At 39.5% G+C, this 21702-nt stretch overlaps 1 protein-coding gene across 2 annotated transcripts in view; it reads left to right on the forward strand.

The window, feature by feature from the left end:
- RET (ret proto-oncogene) overlaps positions 1-21702 on the forward strand; it is a 128827-nt gene that overhangs the window by 26651 nt on the left and 80474 nt on the right. The window contains exon 1 of one of the 2 annotated variants that reach the window (XM_073353251.2): positions 7589-7681. The exons of the other annotated variant lie outside the window; for it this stretch is intronic. Coding sequence (XP_073209352.1) covers positions 7651-7681 — 31 coding nt within the window. The 5' untranslated portion in view covers positions 7589-7650. Of the gene's footprint in view, positions 1-7588; positions 7682-21702 lie in introns of those variants that run through there. 2 annotated transcript variants of the gene reach the window in all.

The following is a 21702-nucleotide window of genomic DNA, read 5'->3' on the forward strand; positions in this document are numbered from 1 at the left end:
TGCCCATCTTCCATTCCATCAGTGAAATTCAATAGAAGATGGGCACCTAATTCCTTAAGGCCTCTTTGAAAATCCCATCTTGAAATCCTAATGTAATTAGAACAGCATGGCTGGGAGAAGCTAAAATTAATTGTGTGGTGTGCAGGGTCAGCCCTAACCACAGGGAAAGCCAACTGGCTGATAGCTAAAGCTGTAGAACAGACTCATTTTATCTCGCTTTCTAAGTGGTCTCGGTGCTACTAGAGGGGACATAACACCACACCCAGAAAGTGTGCGGGTTACACCTGCACTACATGTTGCTTGGGATTACAGCTGCAGGTCAGGCACTGGGACTAGAACAGGAGGAGATTTGCCAACTATGGCCCACCTGTGCAGTGCAGGATCTGTAAACTTTTGTCTGGCTTCACTACTTGGTGTTCAGAAGGTCGGTCTCTCTCTCTCTCGTGTGTGTGTGTGTATATATATCTATCTATCTATCTGTAACTGGTGAATATACTGTATACCTTGCATACAGCTGCAGACCCTGAAAATATGGTTTTTGCTAGTTTGTATACCATCATAATTTGATGAGTAAATTACTCAAGAATTGAATGAGTGGAGAGAGGAGAAGGGAGAACTTCATACCAGAAGGACAATTGGACCTGGCGATTGGTATTCCATCACTCACTTTATACATTTTCATTGTGAGTGGATAGGTAGCGGCCTGCAGAAGAAATCAACCTTTGGAAGTGGAAGGAAGGAGGAAAACAGGTTAGGAAAGCCAAGCATGAATGAAAAGACTAAAAGGCATAAGGAAATACTTGAACATCATGCTACTTCCTACTTGGAAATACTTGAACATCATGCTATCTTTGCCAAAGGGAGTGCTACAGTATGCTCTCTGGATAAACCTCAATAAAGCCTCTAAAAATAACTACATAGATATAGTCTAAGTTGATTAGCAGTAATTGCCCTGACTTAATGTAGTCACAGTTGGATGATGTCATGTGTAATATTCCCTGAAAGTAATTTTAGTAGACAGAGCCATTTGAAGTCCTGTTGTAGCCAGCATAACCATCTTCATGTTGTTGAGCTGAATGCTCAGACTGAAGCACTCAGAAAGCTCTGACATAAGACTCCTTTATCTTGTTTCTTTGCGCTGCTGTAGCTCATCCATTACAAATAGTTTTGCAATAACAAAAGATTGCATTTGTCTTGAATGAAAAATTAGTAACTATAACATATTTTAGATTTTCATCTAATTGGGTAACAGCCTAGAATTATTATTTGTAGAAGCATAAAAGTTAGTGATGGATAAGACCTATTAGGTCATTTGATCCATCTGATTGCAAAAATTGCTCCATAGTGTACATTTCCAATGCTTTGGCCAGTATGGTTCTCAATGTTCCAAGCTATGACGGCTTCTCTTCCTTCCCTTGAGTTGCTACTCCACAGTCTAATAAACTGCACCAGAAGGAAGGTTTAAAAAAACAAAAACAAAACTATTTTCCTATGCTTTCTTCCATGCTTTTGCAGCTGGCTGCATGTCCATTTGTAACAATTCTTCTCTCTTGTTGTTTTACAGCCTTCAAACATTTGTAGTTGGTTACTGTAGCTGGTGTGTGATTCCACCATTTTTGTTGCTTGTTTCTGAATTATGATATGCTGATAACATTGCAGGATTGAGGATTGAATCATTCATAACACAACAATTTTCTCAGTGTATTCTGATGCAGAGAGGAATTGCAGATTCACTTATCTGTGATTCTTTTCCACGTCGATCCCCAAAATTGCTTTGACTTGTTTGATGTTATATCACAGTGATACTCAGACTGCGAGCCACAAGTGGCTCTTTAATGCGTCTCCTGCGGCTCTTTGCAGCACATATTAAAACTCTGTGATTTAATTATTAACTAATCAGGATGTTTTTACTATGTTTTTAACCAATTGTAGTTGAGAAAATAATATTTGGTCAGTCATTTTTCTGTGAGATATTATATATATATATATTTATATATATATATAAAAAATAGTAATGAAACAATGAATTCACACAACCGTGGCTCTTTTGGGTAATAATGATAGCTAATTTGGCTCCTGAAACACTGAGATCTGAGTATCACTGTTATATCATATTAAAAGCTCAGATCAGATTTTGTCTTCATCACCCCTAGGTGGGTCTTGGTATTGATGCTTTCTAAGTTTGTGCCATTGAATATCAGGAGATAATTGATGTACATTGGTTGCTTTTAAATACTCCATCGGTGAATCAAACAATATCCAGTCTCTGTTTTGCATTATTTTCACCTGTGCAAAGTCCAGTATTCTGGTATGTAAGATTTGCAGGTGCCATGTTGATCTTCTCCACATCTGAGGTTCACCAGCAATGCTTTGTGAAGCTCCTGTCCTGGGGTGAGCTCTGAACAATATTGTGGAGATGTGGAATTTTGCTGTGGATTCAGCTGCCTATCTAAGTAAATGTGCCTCAAGCTCAGACCTTTGTAAACAAGAAGGTTTTTGCATGTGTCACGGTTCCTCCCCCACTCTGAACTCTAGGGTACAGATGCGGGGACCTGCATGAAAAACCTCCTAAGCTTATCTTTACCAGCTTAGGTCAAAACTTCCCCAAGGTACAAAATATTACCCCCGTTATCCTTGGACTGGCCGCTACCACCACCAAACTAATACTGGTTACTGGGGAAGAGCTGTTTGGACGCGTCCTTCCCCCCAAAATACTTCCCAAAACCTTGCACCCCACTTCCTGGACAAGGTTTGGTAAAAAGCCTCACCAATTTGCCTAGGTGACTACAGACCCAGACCCTTGGATCTTAAGAACAATGAACAATCCTCCCAACACTTGCACCCCCCCTTTCCTGGGAAATGTTGGATAAAAAGCCTCACCAATTTGCATAGGTGACCACAGACCCAAACCCTTGGATCTGAGAACAATGAAAAAGCATTCAGTGTTTTACAAGAAGACTTTTAATAAAAAATAGAAGTAAATAGAAATAAAGAAATCCCCCCTGTAAAATCAGGATGGTAGATATCTTACAGGGTAATTAGATTCAAAAACATAGAGAACCCCTCTAGGCAAAACCTTAAGTTACAAAAAAGATACACAGACAGAAATAGTTATTCTATTTAGCACAATCCTTTTCTCAGCCATTTAAAGAAATCATAATCTAACACATACCTAGCTAGATTACTTACTAAAAGTTCTAAGACTCCATTCCTGTTCTGTCCCCGGCCAAGACGACTACAGACAGACACAGACCCTTTGTTTCTCTCCCTCCTCCCAGCTTTTGAAAGTATCTTGTCTCCTCATTGGTCATTTTGGTCAGGTGCCAGCGAGGTTACCTTTAGCTTCTTAACCCTTTACAGGTGAGAGGAGCTTTCCCCTGGCCAGGAGGGATTTCAAAGGGGTTTACCCTTCCCTTTATATTTATGACAGCATGTGTTCACATTTAAGCTCCATCTCAGGCTAAATTCTTCCAGGTTTTTAATACTACTCGAACCACCATAGTAGCAGAATGCTTTACAAGCTCCCAATCTGTTGGATCTTACTGGCTTGGCAGGGCCTTTATCTGTTGGAAATAGGGCCCCCATATATTCCTCTAATGTTCTCAGGAGAGAACATTTCATGAGTCTTGCTTATCTGTAGAGGTCTGTGCAGATATAAATCAATGTCCACGGAACTGCAGGGCTTTCCCGGGAACTGCAGCAGCTAAAGGAGCGGAACGTGGGGCCGGCCGACAGTGCCCCAAGCCAGCAGCTCCTCCGGCGCAGCTGTACCTCCCCTAACTCCGCCCCAAAGCTTCCATGCAGCTGACTGCGTCTCCTGTCTGGGGGCGTGTGTGCCACTGGAATGCAAAAGCGCGACCAGGGACACTTGCCGGTGAGCTTGGTGCCTGCCCCAGTGGGCAGAGTTGGGGGCGGTACAGCTCCTGGGGCAGAGTTGGAGGCGCTGGCGCCTGGGAGCGGCGGCCCTACATTCTGCTCCTTTAGCTGCTGCAGTTCCCGGGAGAGCCCTGCAGTGCTGTGGATACTGATTTATATCCGCGCAAGGCTCTATTTATCTGTGATCTTACTAAAGTGAATTAGAATTACAATCTCTGGGTATTGGTTGTTCCAACCAGAAGGAAGTCCTTTCTTCTAGGATTTTTCTTCATCTGTGTGGGCAGATAAACCTACAGTTAGGAGACCTCTTGATTTTACTGCAAGGTCTCTGATGCTACAGGAATTGGTGTCAGACGTTATTGACTGGTAAAACATGAATATGATTAGCACATTAAAAACCTGTACTAAACTTTGGAAACTGCTTGTAAGTTCAGTGCGCCAAATCCTGAAGGCCCTGCTTAGGTAGAATTCATTTGTTACTCGGGAGTTTTGCCAGAGCCAAGACTGATGGTTTCTGGTCCTGTATTATTAAATATAAGAGGTTAAATTATGCTAAATTAATGTATTTGATTATTTAAGTGTTATATTGCGTGGGTGTTCACATGCAATAACTGATGGGTCAGATTCGTTAATAGATTTTCCTGTTTTTTTCCTCCTGGTTTATGTGATATGTAGGCCCATTAGGAGTAATTAGGGACAGGCCTGGAGCACGTTCCCCTCATGCTCCTCTCTCTGATGACGCCTCTGTGCACAAAAGAATCTGCGGTTTCTCTTTCTGAACGTTAATTTTGTTTTCATCAACTCTGCCAGCTCTGCTGCTTGAGCAGTTTATTTCTCCCAGAAGACCTGGGAACCATTTTTTTTCAGCCTTTTTTCTTTTTAAGTTTGTGGTGGAGAGCTAAGCTAATTGGCTGTACAAACTTTTTTGAGGCTCTCTTCACTATACCTTTACCGTGAAGGGTCAGAGTTGTGAGCTCCTATGGAAGCTTGTTTGGCAGAGTTCACATCTTACAGACTTTAGAAGTTGTTAGCAAAAGCTATCCTCCTCCCAGGAGTAGGAAGTCGACAAGAGATATATTAACAGATTTTAGAGAGCTTCCTTCTGTCTTTTTAAGAGTGGCCGTGGCTGTTCAAGCTAGACATTATGACAATTTAGTACAGTTTGTCCTAAGGTGGTTGCAGCACATTATGCATAATATTAATAATGGAAGTGATGGCAATCTATCTAGCTGTCTCCTGCAAAAATGTCATATCAGTTGTTTGTATGTGGATAACAACTTCTGATATTTGTGGTGGCCATTTGATAACATATGCATCGTTCTATTAGATGTTTTGGCGGATAAATACTACCATAATTATTTAAAGACTTGGAAGTCATAGTCACCAAGAACCTGATCCCCAAGCCCTGTGAATTCAATGGGTTTATTTCTATTAATGTCAGTAGGTTTTGGGGTCAGGGCCATAGAGATGCTTAGAAAACACTGACATGCATCAACTTTAGGAATCCAAGATTTCTTTCCTTTTTCACTCTGTCCCTGAAATTCTTTGTCATGAGGTTGAGGTGAAGGCGATGTGTGGATTCTCTGTACATTTAATAATTCTGAGCTCCTGAGACAAAACATGCTATTTACAAACATTACATTTTAAAAAAGCTGCCCCTGTGGAGTAGCTAAGTGTTATACAAGAATTTGTGGATAAACTAAGGCACGGAAAGGTTGCATTACTTAGTCAGGAGTTGAGAATTCAGTGACTGAGCTGGGAATAGATCTGGACTCCTAATCCCTCTATCTAACCAATAAATGTGTTTCCAAATATTGCTCTGGTGGTCTCAACCCTGACGCTTGCATAAATGCCTAAAATATACGTTTAATGTGTGTTAATTGTAATTTTTCAAACTTGTGTACTTTATTAAGTGCTAAGCGTGTGGTTTGTTTTTTGTTATTTTGGAAGTCAGAGGCTAGAAAGAAGGGATGGCATTTATATATAATCAGGGAGCTTCAAGCAGTAGGTGAGCTGTAAATGGTGAAGGTATTATGGGAGAAGAGACAATGAAGTGCGATATTAAAAAGTATAGGGAGTGAGTTACAGACTAGGCAGAGATGAGGTCAGTACAGCTGGATGACAAATTGATGGAAATCTTGAGATTAGATATTACAGAGCATTCTGTAATGGACAGGAAGCCAATGAAATTTCTGAGGTCAGATTTGTTTCCTAGTATGGATGAGGAAATAAACCATCCAAATTTGAACAAATTAAAGAACTGGACCATAGGGTCACTCCAAAGTAGGCTGGATACTTGAAATATCTAAAAGTTACTTTCTAGTGTACGTACACATTTGGTGACCTATTACTGCTGCAGTGCCTTACCACTTGGTCCTTCAAACACAACATAACTGGTATTGAGTAATGCTTGAAAAGCTAGCCATCAATTTCATACTTAGATCTCTCTAAAAGACTTTCTATAAGACACAAGAAGGATCTTAGAAAGATAGTCCAGTGGCACAGGCACTAGGCTGTGTCTTGTGAGACCTGGGTTCAGTTCCCTGCTCCGCTACAGATTTCCTGTATGAACTTAGACAAATTGCTTAGTCTTTCTGTGCGCCACTTCTCCACTCTAAAAATCAGGATGATAGCACTTACCTACCTCACTGGGGTGTCATGAGGATAAATATGTTAAAGACTGAGAGACAGGTACTACAGTAATGGGGGCCATGTAAGTACCTGAGATAAATAGATTCCAAACCTCACTTAACTATTTTTTTTTCAGTATTGAGATCATCAGGCTGTGCAATAGCTATCTTGTATAACCTCATGATCTTCTGTTCATTATTCAATGTGAACTTCATGTTTCAAATTAGATTGTAAACTCTTTGGGGAGGTGTAACTTAGACATCCTCTATATTTGTCTATAGAAATTTTTAGTGATCTAGTTTTGCATCTGCTGTACTTTGTTCTAAGTAAAAAAATGGAGAAAACCTTTATTTAAACAAAGGTTAAAAAGAGTCTTCAGCTTGTATAAATTGTCAGCTTTGCTCAACTCAATGGAGCTGTGACAATTTACACTAGGTGAGGATCTGGCCAAGAATATATAAGGGGATTTTGGGAAAATGACAGATGCCAGTGAAAAATGACTAAATGTGCCATGTGTTTTTTGTTTGTACAAAATATAGTATATAAATTCATAAATGTGTTCCTAAATAAATGTGACAAATCAAGATTGATCTTACTGTTCTCCTGCTATCAGAATTTAGGAGTGAGTCCCCAATCTACATGCAGATAATAGTAATGTCGGAAAGTCTGGAAGTAGGAAATGGGGTTGAACTGAAAACATCATATGATGGGGTTTCATGGGCACTTTGGTGCTGACACAGCCATATGTGTGTTATATCTGCATCTTAAGAAATTGATTACATGACCTCCACAATGCTTGTATGTATTGTAGGGCTACGGTATGTTTATAATTTCTTTGAGTTGTGTCTGTGTTCCTTGTGGAACAAGATATGAGAACAAGGTTGCTCTAATGATTTATTACACTGCAATGTGCAGCGAGACCAGCCTGAAGTCATAAGATTTGTTGTTCTTTCATAAGTTTTAAATCCATCTTTAAATAGTCTTTCTTTTGCAGGAGGAAATAACATATTGTAATCTTTCCATGTTGGATGCTTCCGTGGGAGTCTCAGCTTGTTTGTGAGCCTCAATGTTTGTCTTATTTCCAGCTCCTTGGCAATCTCTTTAATTCCCAGGTTTGTTAAAGTTGCGAAGCTAGACTGTTGTATGATCCAAAAGACCAAGATTCCCCCAGAAGGTACGTTTTTCAAGCAGTTGTCAGCAGTTCTAGCCCATGTTGTATTTCCCTAGCTATTGAAGCATTGTGTGTTAGATCAGTGGTGTGGAACAGTGATCAACGCGATGGACAATTTATTTGAATGCTTTCCTGACAGGAGATAGACTTTCTTAATTGCAATAAGTGCCGATAAAATCAGGAGCCCATTGGTATGCTCCCAGCCTGCATACATGTGAGTTTTTCCTGGGATGGTTTGATTTTCAAGATCTTCAGGTTGTTACAAGAACATTTATCGCTGCACCTGGCACTTTCTTGATAAAATCCAAGCAAACAACTCAGTTGAAGGATACTGTAATCTAAAGTATATCCTTAAAACAACAACAAAAAAGTCTTAACATCTGAGCTTTGCTGGAAATTTTTTTCTTCAATGAAAAGGCGTAGTAGTTACACTAATCTGGAAAACTGCCAAACATTGCATTTATATTCACTACAACCTTAATTCAGAAATCAAACTTAAAAGCTATTGGGAAAGGTTTAGCACTATTCATGCCATAATTTTCCCCAAGATATACAGGTTACAGTGGAGATGAAAATTTTCTTTCTTAAATGATAGAAAATTGCAGTTTTGAATTGTGTAGCAATTAACACTTTAGGTGCTCATTTGTTCATTTTGGTAGCTAACATGGATGGTTTGACAATATCTATAAGTACATATTTATCTGTCTGTATACACCTATAACTATCATTTCTTTGATACACATATCAAGATATAATCCTGGTAAGGCTGAATAGTGTAAATGTTTTAAGATTAACAAAGAATAGAATGATTTATTACTAAGTGGTGGAGGTGGCTGGTTGGTTTGTTATTCCAGTATCAAAGAACATGGTTTTAGTAGTATTTTCCCCATAAGAGGTTAGTTCAAGGAAGCAATTTCCCATATTTTCCAAAAATGTTGTCCAGGAAAGCAGACATTGGAACAAACTCTGTTAAAGTTATTGGAAAAAGCAAGGCTGTTCTCCTCCTGGAAAGAATAATGGCAAATTTCAGTGGGAGCTCTGTTTGGTTATTTGAAAAAAAAAATTCTAGTGGGAAGGTAACTTTAGTTATTCTCCCAAAGTGGTTATTTTAAATATTATCAGTAAGTTGATTGGAAGTTAACATTTTGGTTTTTAATTGAATATATATCAAATGCTGCAATACGTAGTATGAATAATTCACCTTACTGCACTACTCCCATGTTTCACGGGGTTTAGAGAATGACCGGGATGATGAATCTAACCCTTATTGTGTAATGTCTTAAAGCAATTTTTAAAATTACTTTTCACTATTCAATTGGAGATTTTGAATGTATCACTTGGTGTTTGTGTGTAACTTAATAGTGCTGCCTTTCTAACTGCCACATCTTGACTGAATGTTAAACTAATTTTAAATACACATCCCTTCATGTAAATGGTTGTGTGTGTTATTGAACTTGTTCGTGATAATGCCAATCTTTTTGTTAACCAGGTTTTTCTTTCTCATTGAGATTCAACAAAAAAAGAGTGTTGAACATCTTGTTGATTTTTATGATCAGTTCAGTTGGGGGAAGGTCTGAAGAGGTCATGTACAGATCCAAACTAGAATTAAAACTTGGTTTAGGCTAAGGATTGAAAGTTGGCTTTCAAGCTGAATTGGGCTAGAGCAGATTTTTATGACATCCTTCATCCTGAATGATGGAAATATAGTGAAATCAACTGTTCTGATGATCTGAATAGGAAATTGTTTCTTCTAGTTTTGATTTGATGCAGAACTAAAATGGCGAGTTTGAATATGGGAATCTGAAGCCTAGTCTCTTCTTTCTTCTTCTCTGCTCTCCTTCCTCCTCCCCCCTCCCAGGTTTGACCAGTCAGCATAACTTGTAGTTAACTTGAATGAATTTTTCATAACATATCTGCTAAAAAATACCTAAAGCACCTCTAGGATACAGCATCCTAGAGGAACAGATCTCTGGACTTTCTGAATGGTTGGTGCTGAGCTGATAATGGGGAAATCTTGGTACTTTATTTGTATTCACTTAGATCTAAAAGCTGCCGTAATACAAGTGGGATGAGCTGATGAGATAGAACTGTAGTAAACATATGTAGAAATGCAACATACATTTTAGTACATTTGCTGAACATTCATATATTTTAAGACCAGAAGGGACCATTGTGATTATCTACTCTGACCTTCTGCATAATGCAAGTCATAGGATTCCCCTTCACATCCAATAGCTGTGGTTGATTTAGAGTACAACTTCTAGAAAAACTTCCAATCTTGATTTAAAAATTTGCAGTGATGGAGAATCCACCACAACCCTTGGTAAATTGTTCTAATGCGTAATTACTCTCACTGGTGAAAATTTGCAGTTCATTTCTAGTCTGAATTTTTCTAGCTTCAGCTTCTTCTTTTACCTTTTTCAGCTAGATTGACAAACCCATATTAGCAAGTCTGTTACACATGTAGGTACTTACAGTCTGTTATCAAATCACCCCTTAACCTTCTCATTGAGATTGGAGAACAGCAGAGGCTTCTGTAGTGTTGCTGCCTGGATTAAGCATTGTTTCTCCTCTATGAATTACTTTTTTATGTACCCCAGCAACATAGATAGTGGTTTTGGTTTGTTTTGGATTAATTTTGTGCATTAGAAGAACTAGGCTGGGGGCTATAAATTAACCATCAGTGCTGTCTACATACATGCAGGTCACAACCTTCCAAATTTTTCTGTCATGAGAGAGAGAGAGAATTAATTACAGTCCTAATTGACTGTTTCTTTGGAAATAAGCAGGAAGGAACTGCTAGAAAGTAAAGTGATTAATCAGTTAGCAAATTACATAAATCAAATTTGTAAGAAAGTTAATCATCATAAACCTTCAGAAAACAGAAGCTATCACTTTTTACACAGGGCTTTTGCTGTGTGTCTTTTACCAGTATTCAAGGGAATGTTTAAAGATACACCAGTGACATGTTTTGTGCTTGACAGTCTGTCACTTCCTGCCTTTCCCCAGAGAATGCAAGATGTGGTAAAGTAATATGTCACGGGTGGCCAAACCACAGCTCATGAGCTGCATGTGACTCTTTTACAGTTAAAGTGTGGTTCTCGGAGCCTTCCCCACCACCCTATTCTCCGCGTACCAGACTGTTTAGGGGAGCTCAGGGCTTCTGTCCGGGGGGGGAGGGAGGGGGTGTCTCAGGTCTCGGGAGGCACCTGCTGGGGCTGACACCCTGAGACACACCCCGCTCAGGGATGAAAGTGAGGCGGTACAGGCCAGTACGGCGTACTGGTAAGAAGCTGGTACTGGCCTGTACGCAGCCCACATTAAAGCACTGCTGCTGCTGGGGGTGCAAAAGGGGCAACGATTTTAAAGCCGGGCCTCTGATGGGGAGGGGCAAAAGGGCAGCTGCCTTGGGACCAGAGCCCTGGGCCCTTTTAAATTGCTGCTGGAGTCCCGGGCGGCGGGGGCCAGGCAGCACGGATGGGCTGGCTGGGGAAGGCTGACCCCAAGCCCCGTCCCTTCTGCCGAAGCACCGCCCCTTCTGCGGACCAGAGCTGGCCCCTGGAATGGTAAGAATTTATTATTACTTTCACCCCTGCACCCTCCCCAACCCCACATGGCAGAAGCCCCTAGCCCTCCTTCTCCACTGCAGGGCTGAAGCACCAAGCCTGAGCAGGCACGACCCAGGTCTCAAACTTCTGAAGATTGTACTTTGTGGCTCAGAGGGTCAGTAAGTTTGGCCACCCCTGTAATATGTGCAGATATCAGAATTTATCTATAGAGCTCTTATTAGAAGGCACCAATTTAGTTTATCAGCATACATGGACAAATAACTCTATTTGCATAATAAATAATGTTTAAATGATAATATTGCTATTTATTTAATGACTGACAGCCAGGACATTTGTGCACTTTCACTTTGCCACCTGAAGCCTTTCAGTTGCTATTTCATGTAAAATACTTAGGTGCAGGCTTAACTTGGAGCATGGATGTTGATGGTACTACTTGTGTGCTTACATTTAAACTGTGTGTGTGTAAATGTGTGCGGGCTTGAGGTCTTAGCTACCATAAATAATTCTAGGAAATAATCCATTTTCATTCATTCATTCACTCTTGTCAGTTGATGACCAGCAGCCTCATACAGAAGGAAATATGAGGCTTTCTGCTTAACATGAGCCTTGGAAGGCTGTGAATGCTGATCCCATGACAATCCAAACCAAGCTCAGGAGATAGCGAAGCTGCATGGGATCTAGAGAGGAGAAAGATTTGATGCAAATTAACTTCCTGCCTTGCAGCAGCTCTGTAATGTTTAATTCTTGAGTGCCCTTCATGTCCTGATATGGGGACTCACTGGAGTCCTCCTATAGTGCTAGGCTTTCAACTGATTCCTTCATGCAGACTCTAGTGAAAGTGGAGGGAGAGCCTTCTAAACCCCTGTTTGGGGTTCCTTCTTTACCATTTCCTTGGATTTTAGGGGCTGTGTCTTGACACCTTGGACATGTCTGGCTGTTTGTTTGTTTTTTGGAAGAGCTGGGAGGTCTTGAAGTCTTCAGGCTCTGCCTTCTTTAAATATTTGCTCCTGGTCAACCGAATATGAAACAAGTAGAAAGCACAGCCTACTCTGGGATGTCCAAGGCTGGACTGACTTATCCCAAGTTCCCAGCTGCCATATACTTGTATAGCCATTGGGCCATGCAGGCAGATTCTATGAACTGGACCATGAGAAGGAGCCAGCCATAGCTGGCCTAATGCAGTATTCCACAGCTGGTAACAAGAGGCTGTTCCAACATCCAGAATTAAGTTTCCAAGGCTGTGTTTCTGAGGGTCAGAATCCACATCACTATTCCAACGGAGGAGGGTAAAACCTATGGCATGGGGTAGAATGTATTTGATACTGTTGTGACCTATGATACTGAAAGAGAGTAAGCCAAGAGGAAGCTGTGTTGGCAGATTCTGAACTTAATTTGAAATAACATTTGTGGACTACAGTAAATATACAAATTACAGCTCAAGCTAATGTAACTTTAACCTTTGACCCAAATCGCTCTCTGCATTTATTGGCAATCTGGGTTCTGTTCCCAACCGTGGATATGTTTCCAGAATAGCTAGTACACTCAGCACTCACTTATCCTATCTAACCTTCATTCATTCTTATGACGGTGTTACGCTTATAAGATAGCACCCATCACCTTCGTGTCTTGAGTGCTTCCAAGTGTTAAATAACCCAAATCCTAATAAGCAAGTAGCCCGTTTTTCCTTCCCTTTCCCCGAAGCAGTCAGGACTACTGTTTTTTTATTTTTTTAGTTCTCTCCTTCTTGCGTGCTCTTTGTTGCAGCTCGGGGAAAGCTAAGGTAATGTGGCTTTTGCCCTTCATTCTGAAGGCTGTAGGATGTGTGGTTGTCCTTTCCTCCTCCTCCTCCTCGTAATGCATTCCAAAGGTTATTTGAATATTCATATAACATGTCTTCACTATAAAGGAACAGTATGCATGTAATACAATCCAGTATATCGTGTCTGAGGCTGATATGAGGATGTTGATAGTAATGTGGCTTGTACAGTAAAGAAACATGAACCAGAGAAATGTTATCAGCCATTATCAACGTACTTGTAGTAAGAATTTACAGTATTCTCACTTTCGCTTTTAAATAACTCATTGAATGGCCGTCAGTAATTTCATTGTGAAGAAAGGTTGATGAAGTGCCTAGGGATTCAGACATTCTATGGGTCTGATCTGTCCCTGGACTTTGGAAAAGCATACTGGGGAGAGGCTGTCATTTTCATTTGGTACTTTTCTCTTCTACTTTGTAATTCTGCTGTTCCTCAATTGAACTTCCTGTGTTAGCACCAGCATGTAAATAAAATAAATACATTTGTGACCTTCTAGGAACTTCACAGTTGTCAGTGTGCTACAGCCTGGGACCACACACACTTTTATGGTAACTGTAGACAGAGAAATCATTCTTCTTTTCCAAAAGTCTAGATACCTACCACTTGAACTAGAGAAAACTCTCCTTTATCTGTTAGCAATATGGGGCAGATGACACAATTGAGTAGTTCTGTTCTGTCCATCGGAGAAGATTGATGCATATACACACTTTTTACTTAACAGACAGTAAATACCTTAGTATAATTTTGTTAGCAATTATTTTCTTTTGCCTGTAAATTGAACACTACACTTTTAAAAAAAAAACACATGAATTGATATCAAATTGAGATGCTTTTGCTTTTATTTCTTTTGCTCTCAGCAGGTTTCAATACCTTAATTTCCGATATACTGATGAGCACTTTGGTAAAAGACAGCGAATGTCTGTTTTGGAGTTGACCTTAATGTTTGAAGAAAAAAATCTTATTCAGCTCTTACAATAAAAAAAGGCTCAAAGTTATAATAACCCCATATTATATATACTTCTATCTAAAAAATCATTGAGAACCTCACAAATAGTTCCTGATCATATTAGAAATTAACATCTTGCAAAATATTTACAACACTAGAGCAGAGCCTGTACAAAATATGAAGTGTCCTTTAAAGAGTGTGGTTAGGATTGGAAAATTTCAGCGTGAAATGTTGTCCAGACTGCTGGATGTAGTCTCACGTACACATGCGTGCATGATAGAATATATAAATATAAGGCCATCCATACTGGGTCAGATCAATGGTCTATCTAGGGGTTCTCAACCTTTTTCTTTTTGAGCCCGCCCCCTCCTCCCCCCACCTAACACGCTATAAAAACTCCACTGTCTACCTGTGCTACAATAACTGTTTTTCTGCATATAAAAGTCAGGGCCAGCATTAGTGGGTAGCAAGCAGGGCAATTGCCCATGGCTCCATACCTCCAAGGGCCCTGCAAAGCTAAGTTGCTCAAGCTTCAGCCCCATACGGTGGGGCTCGGAGCCCCGGGCTTCAGCCCCATACGGTGGGGCTTTCTGCCCTGACGCCCAGCAAGTCTAATGCTGGCTCTGCTTGGTGGACCCCCTGAAACCTGTGCACGGCCCCCCAAGGGGCCCTGGACCCCTGGTTAAGAACCACTGATCTAGTCCAGTATCCTGTCTCCCGGCAGTGGCTGGCAACCAATGCTTCAGAGGGAATGAACAGAACAGGACAATCTGTCGTCCGGTCCCAATTTCTGGCAGTCAGAGGTTTAGGGACACCTGGACATGTGGTTGCATCCCTGACCATCTTGATTAATAGTCATTGATGGACCTATCCTCCATGAACTTATCTCATTCTCTTTTGAACCCAGTTATAGTTTTGGCCTTCACATCACCTGGCTGAAAGTTCCACAGGTTGACTGTATTCATGTAAAGAAGTGCTTCCTTTTTGTTTCTTTTAAACCTGCTGCCTATTAATTTCATTGGGTGATCCCTGGTTCTTGTGTTGTGTGAAGGGGTTAATAACACTTTCTTATTCATTTTCTCCATACCAGTCATGCTTTTATAGACCTCTGTCATATCCTCCTTTAGTCACCTCCTTTCTAAGCTGAACAGTCCCAGTCTTTTGAATCTCTCTTCATATGGAAGTTGTTCCATACCCCTAATTATTTTTGTTGACTTTCTCTGTCCTTTTCTAATATATCTCTTCTGAGATGGGGCATCCAGAACTGCATGCAGTATTCAAGGTGTGGGTATATCATGGATTGATATAATGTCATTATGATATTTTCTATCTTATTATCTATCCCTTTCCTAATGGATTGTTAGCTTTTCTGACTGCCATTGCAGTCTGAGCAGATGTTTTCAGAGAACTATCCACAATGACTCCAAGATCTTTCTTGAGTGGTAACAGTTAATTTAGACCCATCATTTTATATGTCTAGTTGGGATTATGTTTTCCAATGTGCATTACTTTGCATTTATCAACACTGAATTTTATCTGCCATTTTGTTGCCTAATCACCAAGTTTTGTGAGATCCATTTGTAATTCTTAGCAGTCAGCTTTGGACTTAATGCAAAATTATTCAAAGTAGTTATCTGAAAACTTTGCCACCTCACTGTTTACCCTTTCTCCCAGATCATTATGAATATGTTGAACTGTGCAAGTCCCAGTACAGATCCCTGGGGGACCCTGCTATTTACCTCTCTCCAGTGTGAAGACTGACCATTTATTCCTACCCTTTGTTTTCTATCTTTTAACCAGTTACTGATTCATAAGAGGACCTTCCCTCTTATCCCATGACTTCTCACTACTTTTAAGAGCCTTTGGTGAGGGACCTCGTCAAAGGTTTTCTGAAAGTCCAAGTACATTATATCCACTGGATTACTGTTGTCCACATTTGTTTGACACTCCCTTCCTTCCTCCCCCCAGAATTCTAATAGATTCGTGAAGCATGATTTCCCTTCAAAAGCCTCGTTGATCTTGCAGAAAATCATGTTCATCTGTATATCTGAAAATTCTGTTCTTTACTATAGTTTCAATCAATTTGCCTGGTACTGAAGTTAGGTTTACCGGCCTGTAATTACCAGGATTGCCTCTGGAGTCTTTTTTTAAAAAATCAGTGTTACATTAGCTATCCCCCAGTCATCTGGAGCAGAGGTTGATTTAAATAAGTTACATACCTCAATTAGTAGTTCTGCAATGTCATATTTGAGTTCCTTTAGATCTCCTGGGTGAATATCACCAGGTCCTGGTGTCTTATTACTGTTTAATTGATCAGTTTGTTCCAAAACCACCTCTACTGATGTCTTCATCTGGAACAGTTCCTCAGATTTGTCACTTAAAAAGAATTGGTCAGGTGTGGAAAACTCTCCTCTGCAGTGAAGACCAATGCAAAGAATTTATTTGGCTTCTCCACAGCAGCCTTGTCTTCCTTGAGCGCTCCTTTAGCACCTCAATTGTCCAGTGGCCCCACTGATTGTTTGGCAGGCTTCCTGCTTCTGAGCTACATAAAAAAAAATTGCTGTTAGTTTTTTGTGTCTTTTTTTAGTTACTCTTCAAATTCTTTTCTGGCCTGCCTAATTATACTTTTACTTTTGACTTGCCAGAGTTTATGCTCTTTTCTCTTTTCCTCAGTAGGATTTGACCTCCAATTTTTAAAATATTTGTTTCTAACCACCTCTTTTACTCTGTTTAGCTCTGGTGGCATTTTTTTGGTCCTCTTAGTGGGTTTTTTATTTTTTTTGAGCTTCTGCTCTGGTGTTTTTAAAAAGTTTCATGCAGCTTGCAGGCATTTCACTCTCGTGACTGTTGCTTTTAATTTCCATTTAATTAGCCTCCTCATTGTTGTCTAGTTCCCCTTTTTGAAGTTAAATACTAGTGGAGTGGCTTTCTTGTTGTTTTATCACCTACAAGGATGTTAAATTTAATTACATTATGGTTGCTATTACTGAGTGGTTCAGCTATATTTGCATCTTGAACCAAACCCTGTGTGCCACTTAGGACTAAATCAAAAATTACCTCTCCCCTGGTAGGGTTACAGGACTAGCTGCACCAAGAAGCAGTCATTAGTGGTGTCTAGAAATTTAATTTCTGAATCCCATCCTGAGGTGTCATGCTCCCAGTCAATATGGGGATAGTTGAAATCCCCCATCGTTATTGGGTTTTCTGCTTTTTTATAGCTTCTCTGATCTACTGACCGTTTCACAGTCACAGTCACCATCCTGGTCAGATGGTTGGTAGTATATTTCTACTACTATGCTCTTTTTATTCAGCCATGGAATTTCTATCCATAGAGATTCTATGGTTCCATTTGCTTCATTTAAGATTTTACTACATTTGACTCTTCTTTCTTTCACATACAATGCTTCCTCCCTCCCAGTGCAATCTACTCTGTATTACCATGCCTCAATGATTATCATCATTCCACCAAATTTCTGTGATATCTATCATATCAATATCCCCATTTAATACCAGACCCTGAAGTTCACCAATCTTAGTATTTAGTCTGCTTGCATTTATATAAAAGCACTTATAAAAATTTTCAATATTTAGTTGTCTGTCTTCATGAGATGTAATTGAATGGATCTCTTTTTCGTTTGACTGTTTCTCTTCAATTCCTAACTGTACTTTATCACTATCATCTTCTCTTTACTGGGATATAAGTATCCCCTTTAATAAATCCTCCCCGTCTGTCCGAACCGTGTGCTCTTCTGTACCTGTCGGCTTTCTCCCAGCCCTTGGCTTAAAAACTCCTCTACGACTTTTTAAATTTGACATGCCAGCAATCGGATTCTGTTTTGGTTTAGATGGAGCCCATCACTTCCTGTATAGGCTCCCCCTTTCCTAAAAAGTTCCCCAATTCCTAATAAACCTAAATTCCTCCTCCCAACATCACTATCTCATCCATGCATTGAGACCCTGCATTTTTGCCTATCTAACTGGCCCTGCGCATGGAACTGGAACCATTTCAGAGAATGCAACCATGGAGGTCCTGGACTTTAAACTCTGACCTAGCAGCCTAAATTTGGCCTTCAGGACCTTTCTCCTTTTCCCTAAGTCGTTGGTACCTACATGTACCACAACCACTGCCCCCAGCTTTGTACATAAGCCTCTTTAGATGTCTTGAGCCATCTACAGTCTTGACACTCAGCAGGCAATTCACCATCCAGTTCTCTCAGTTATCACAAACTCAAATATCTCTTTCTAATTAGCAAATCCCCCATGACTATAATCTTTCTTCCTAATAACAGGGGTCCCCTCCCCTGGAAGAGTATTCTCAGTGTGAGAGGATACCATGACATCATCTGGAACTTGGGTCCCAACTGTTGGATTTTTTTCCCCCTGTTCCAGCTTGACATTCCCTTTCCCCTTTGATCCTCATCAGTAGCACAGCAGCTGTCAGACTGGGGATTGGGACCGTGCTGCTGTGTCCCAGGAAATCTCATCTGTGTACCTCCCTATCTTCCTTAGCTCCTTCAGTTCAGCCACCATCATCTCAAGAGCCTGTACTCTGTTTCTGAGAGTCATGACCTTTTTGCACGTCTGACACTTTCCCAGAAGGCAGGGAACTGGATAGGCCCTACTCTGATGCTGGACTTCTGTCTGCACTATTTTTACCCTTGTGTTTGTGGGTTTTGTTTTGTTTTGAGGGGGGTGTTTATTGGCTTAAGTGTAGAGAATGTTTGTTCGGTGAATATGACTGTCATACACCATTTCTAAACACCACTGTTTTATATATTATATTTATGTGTTACGGGTGTATATTTAGAAAATCCATACTAATATCTACACATACACAATAGTGTATTATATCATGTATTTTTATATTTGTGTTTATATATATAAAAATACAAACTTTGTCACACATTGTAATGTATTAACACTTGCATTAAATATTTCTTAATTGTATCTAACAAAGATTACAGATCAAAATCTGTTTGTTTATATTCCTAGTGTATTTCTTTGGGTAGAAATTCCTAGATAAATTAATGTTCTCGAACAACTGTTTGCACTTATGAATGTGCATACATGACATTTAAGTATAGTAATGTAAATTGTTTCAAACTGAATTTCAGTACTAGAAATATTAATTTTTAGTCTTGCCCTTTGTTTCTTAGTATATCAGGCATGGTGCTGGGTATTTGATCATCTATAAAGCAGTTGACAGTATTATTTATCAACTGTGAAGTGTAAATTAATTGTTGTAGTTAGAAAACATTGTGTCCTACACATTTTAAAAGATTTTAGCTATTCTCCAACTCCCTTTAAATGAAACCTGACCACAGCTTCAGGCACCAGTTTAATAAATCTTTGTTTCTTGTAATCAGGCAATATTGAATACGCCGTCTTTAAAATATGGGTGGTAGGAATTTCATTTATATAGATGTATTTGTGCCTATATGTACTAAATCTATAACTTTATGAAAGAAATGCAATGTTTAACCTATTCAGCATGATGCTAAATCTTTGGTAGATGGGTGATTACATATAGTGGAACATTTCTAGTGAGGTCACTTTTCTTTCCAGGGTAACATTTGTTGAATGAAAGGCAAAATCTAGAAAATAATATTGATTTTAAAATTTGCTGTGCAGCAGCTGTTCTATACCTGGTTTTAATATTGTTAAAATATCCCAGAATCAAATACACAGCCTGGTGGTGCAAACCCGGAAAGGATTTTGGTTTTACCATGCTACTGTATTTACAATCAGAGATATCAGCCTATTTGATAAAAGCCACGTTTGAAATATCTGTGATGAATAGGAAACTTTTCCAGGCAAGTGCCCTCTGCTTCTGGCATTTAAGATGGCATTTGAAAAATAAAAGGCTGAAATTTTAAGTGTTCACTAATCTTGTCAACCTTGGAAAAATATCTCAAAAATAAGACCCTAAAAGTTGAGATCAAAGGATCAAAAATGCTGAACACTCGAGGTGTTTACAGTTACAAAGGTAACCCACATTTGAAAATGTTGGTATTAATCATGTTTTGATAATTAATAAGTAATCATTTGTCAATCCATAGCCAATTAATTGATGATTGACCATTAATAGAAATGTTAAAGGCGATTATATGTTTAGTGAGAGGGATTCTCTCAAGTCTGGATAAGTTTAATAATAAACCTCGGTTAAGTCAGTTTGATTTTATTTGCTGATTATCAGTTAGTAAAGACAGCACATACATAGAGAGGCCTACAGTTACCAACAGCTGTGGAAGATCTTCCCTGCAGTTCTCTGACAGTCTGTGTCCAGCCTGCAGATGATCTCATTTCCTTGTGATCTTTTAGTGTAATTGTACCCTTTGTTGTTCTCCTTGTTTATCATTCTAACCCTTAACTATTTCCTCCTTTTTTGCACTTTTCCTTATCTCTAGGTTATTTCCTGACAAATTTTGCGGTTAATGTGATAAAATAACTGTAACAGCCGTCTTCATGTTTTGCAGTTAAGATTGCAAAAAAATTCTGTAACAGAACTTTAAAAAAAATATGCTGAAGGTTCAGGTGTCTTGGTAGCAGAGCATCATGGGAGTCTTGCTTCCAGGCAAGCCTTAAAATCTTTCTTGACACTATATTAAGTGTCTCCAAGGCGATTTAAAGATGTAGCACAGATCCAAAAGCCCATTGAAATCAATGGGTGTCTTTCCCCTGAGTTCAGTGAGTGTTGGGATAGGACCTAAATGACCAGTCAGTACAACTTACAAGCATAAAAATAATTAATAATGTGTCCAATCCTAGAAAACAAGCCTAAAGAACCCTTTTAAATATGCTTGGTGAGTTCGTCATTATTTTTCCTCTACATACACTTGATAATGTGTGTGGTGGGGTGGATTTTATCTAGCAATTCAGTTATTTTAATAGTCATTTTAACTGTAAAATACTATGGTGGACACATTCGCTGCAGAGGGGTTTTCTCCCCCAGCCCTCCAGTACGCTGGCAAGAAGGGCAGTATTGGGAGAAAGGACTAAAAGTTCCATATTTAGGTGGAGTCCTATTGCCCTGCACAAATAACGTACAGGTGCATAAGCCACTATATTCCAGACCATAGACTAGAATAATGACTGTAGAGGTCTGCTGTCTGGGTTCATTCCCTACTCCCGGGCTAGGAGGCATATATTTTGGCCACTGATTTGGCTTTATTCAGAAAAAATAAATTAACCTACAATGAATAACTCTAATTTTAAAATTATATTGCAGATCACCATTGCATTGCCATGATAAAGCCTTCCTAAAGTTTTCCAATCCAGGGTATAAAGAGCAATGCAAGATAGAGAGCATCTGCAGCTATTCAGTCCCGTAAAGCAGATATTTCTGAGTGGTCATCAAGAGCCAAAGCCATGTGGCCTTTCTGAAAGGTAGTCTTCTATCAAAATTCTACCTACCAGGGAGCCACAAGGTTGGTGAGATTTAGAAACCCCTCACCACATCAGCACACCTTCAAAGTGCTTAACATTATAGCATATATTAAAAATGGCATTTTTAATGATGTATGTAGATTGGCTGTTCTTGGACTTTTTCTATAAAATATTGTTTCCCTGAAAGATACAGAACTGGGGCTTTTTGACAATTTTAATGCAGATTAAGATAATTAATATGATAAATGGCTCAAATTGTAAAGGGCATCTGGCTAGACGTGCTTGATTTGTTGTACTGTGATTTTA

Source organism: Lepidochelys kempii, chromosome 7 (assembly GCF_965140285.1).
Source record: "Lepidochelys kempii isolate rLepKem1 chromosome 7, rLepKem1.hap1, whole genome shotgun sequence".
NCBI classification, from domain to species: domain Eukaryota; kingdom Metazoa; phylum Chordata; order Testudines; family Cheloniidae; genus Lepidochelys; species Lepidochelys kempii.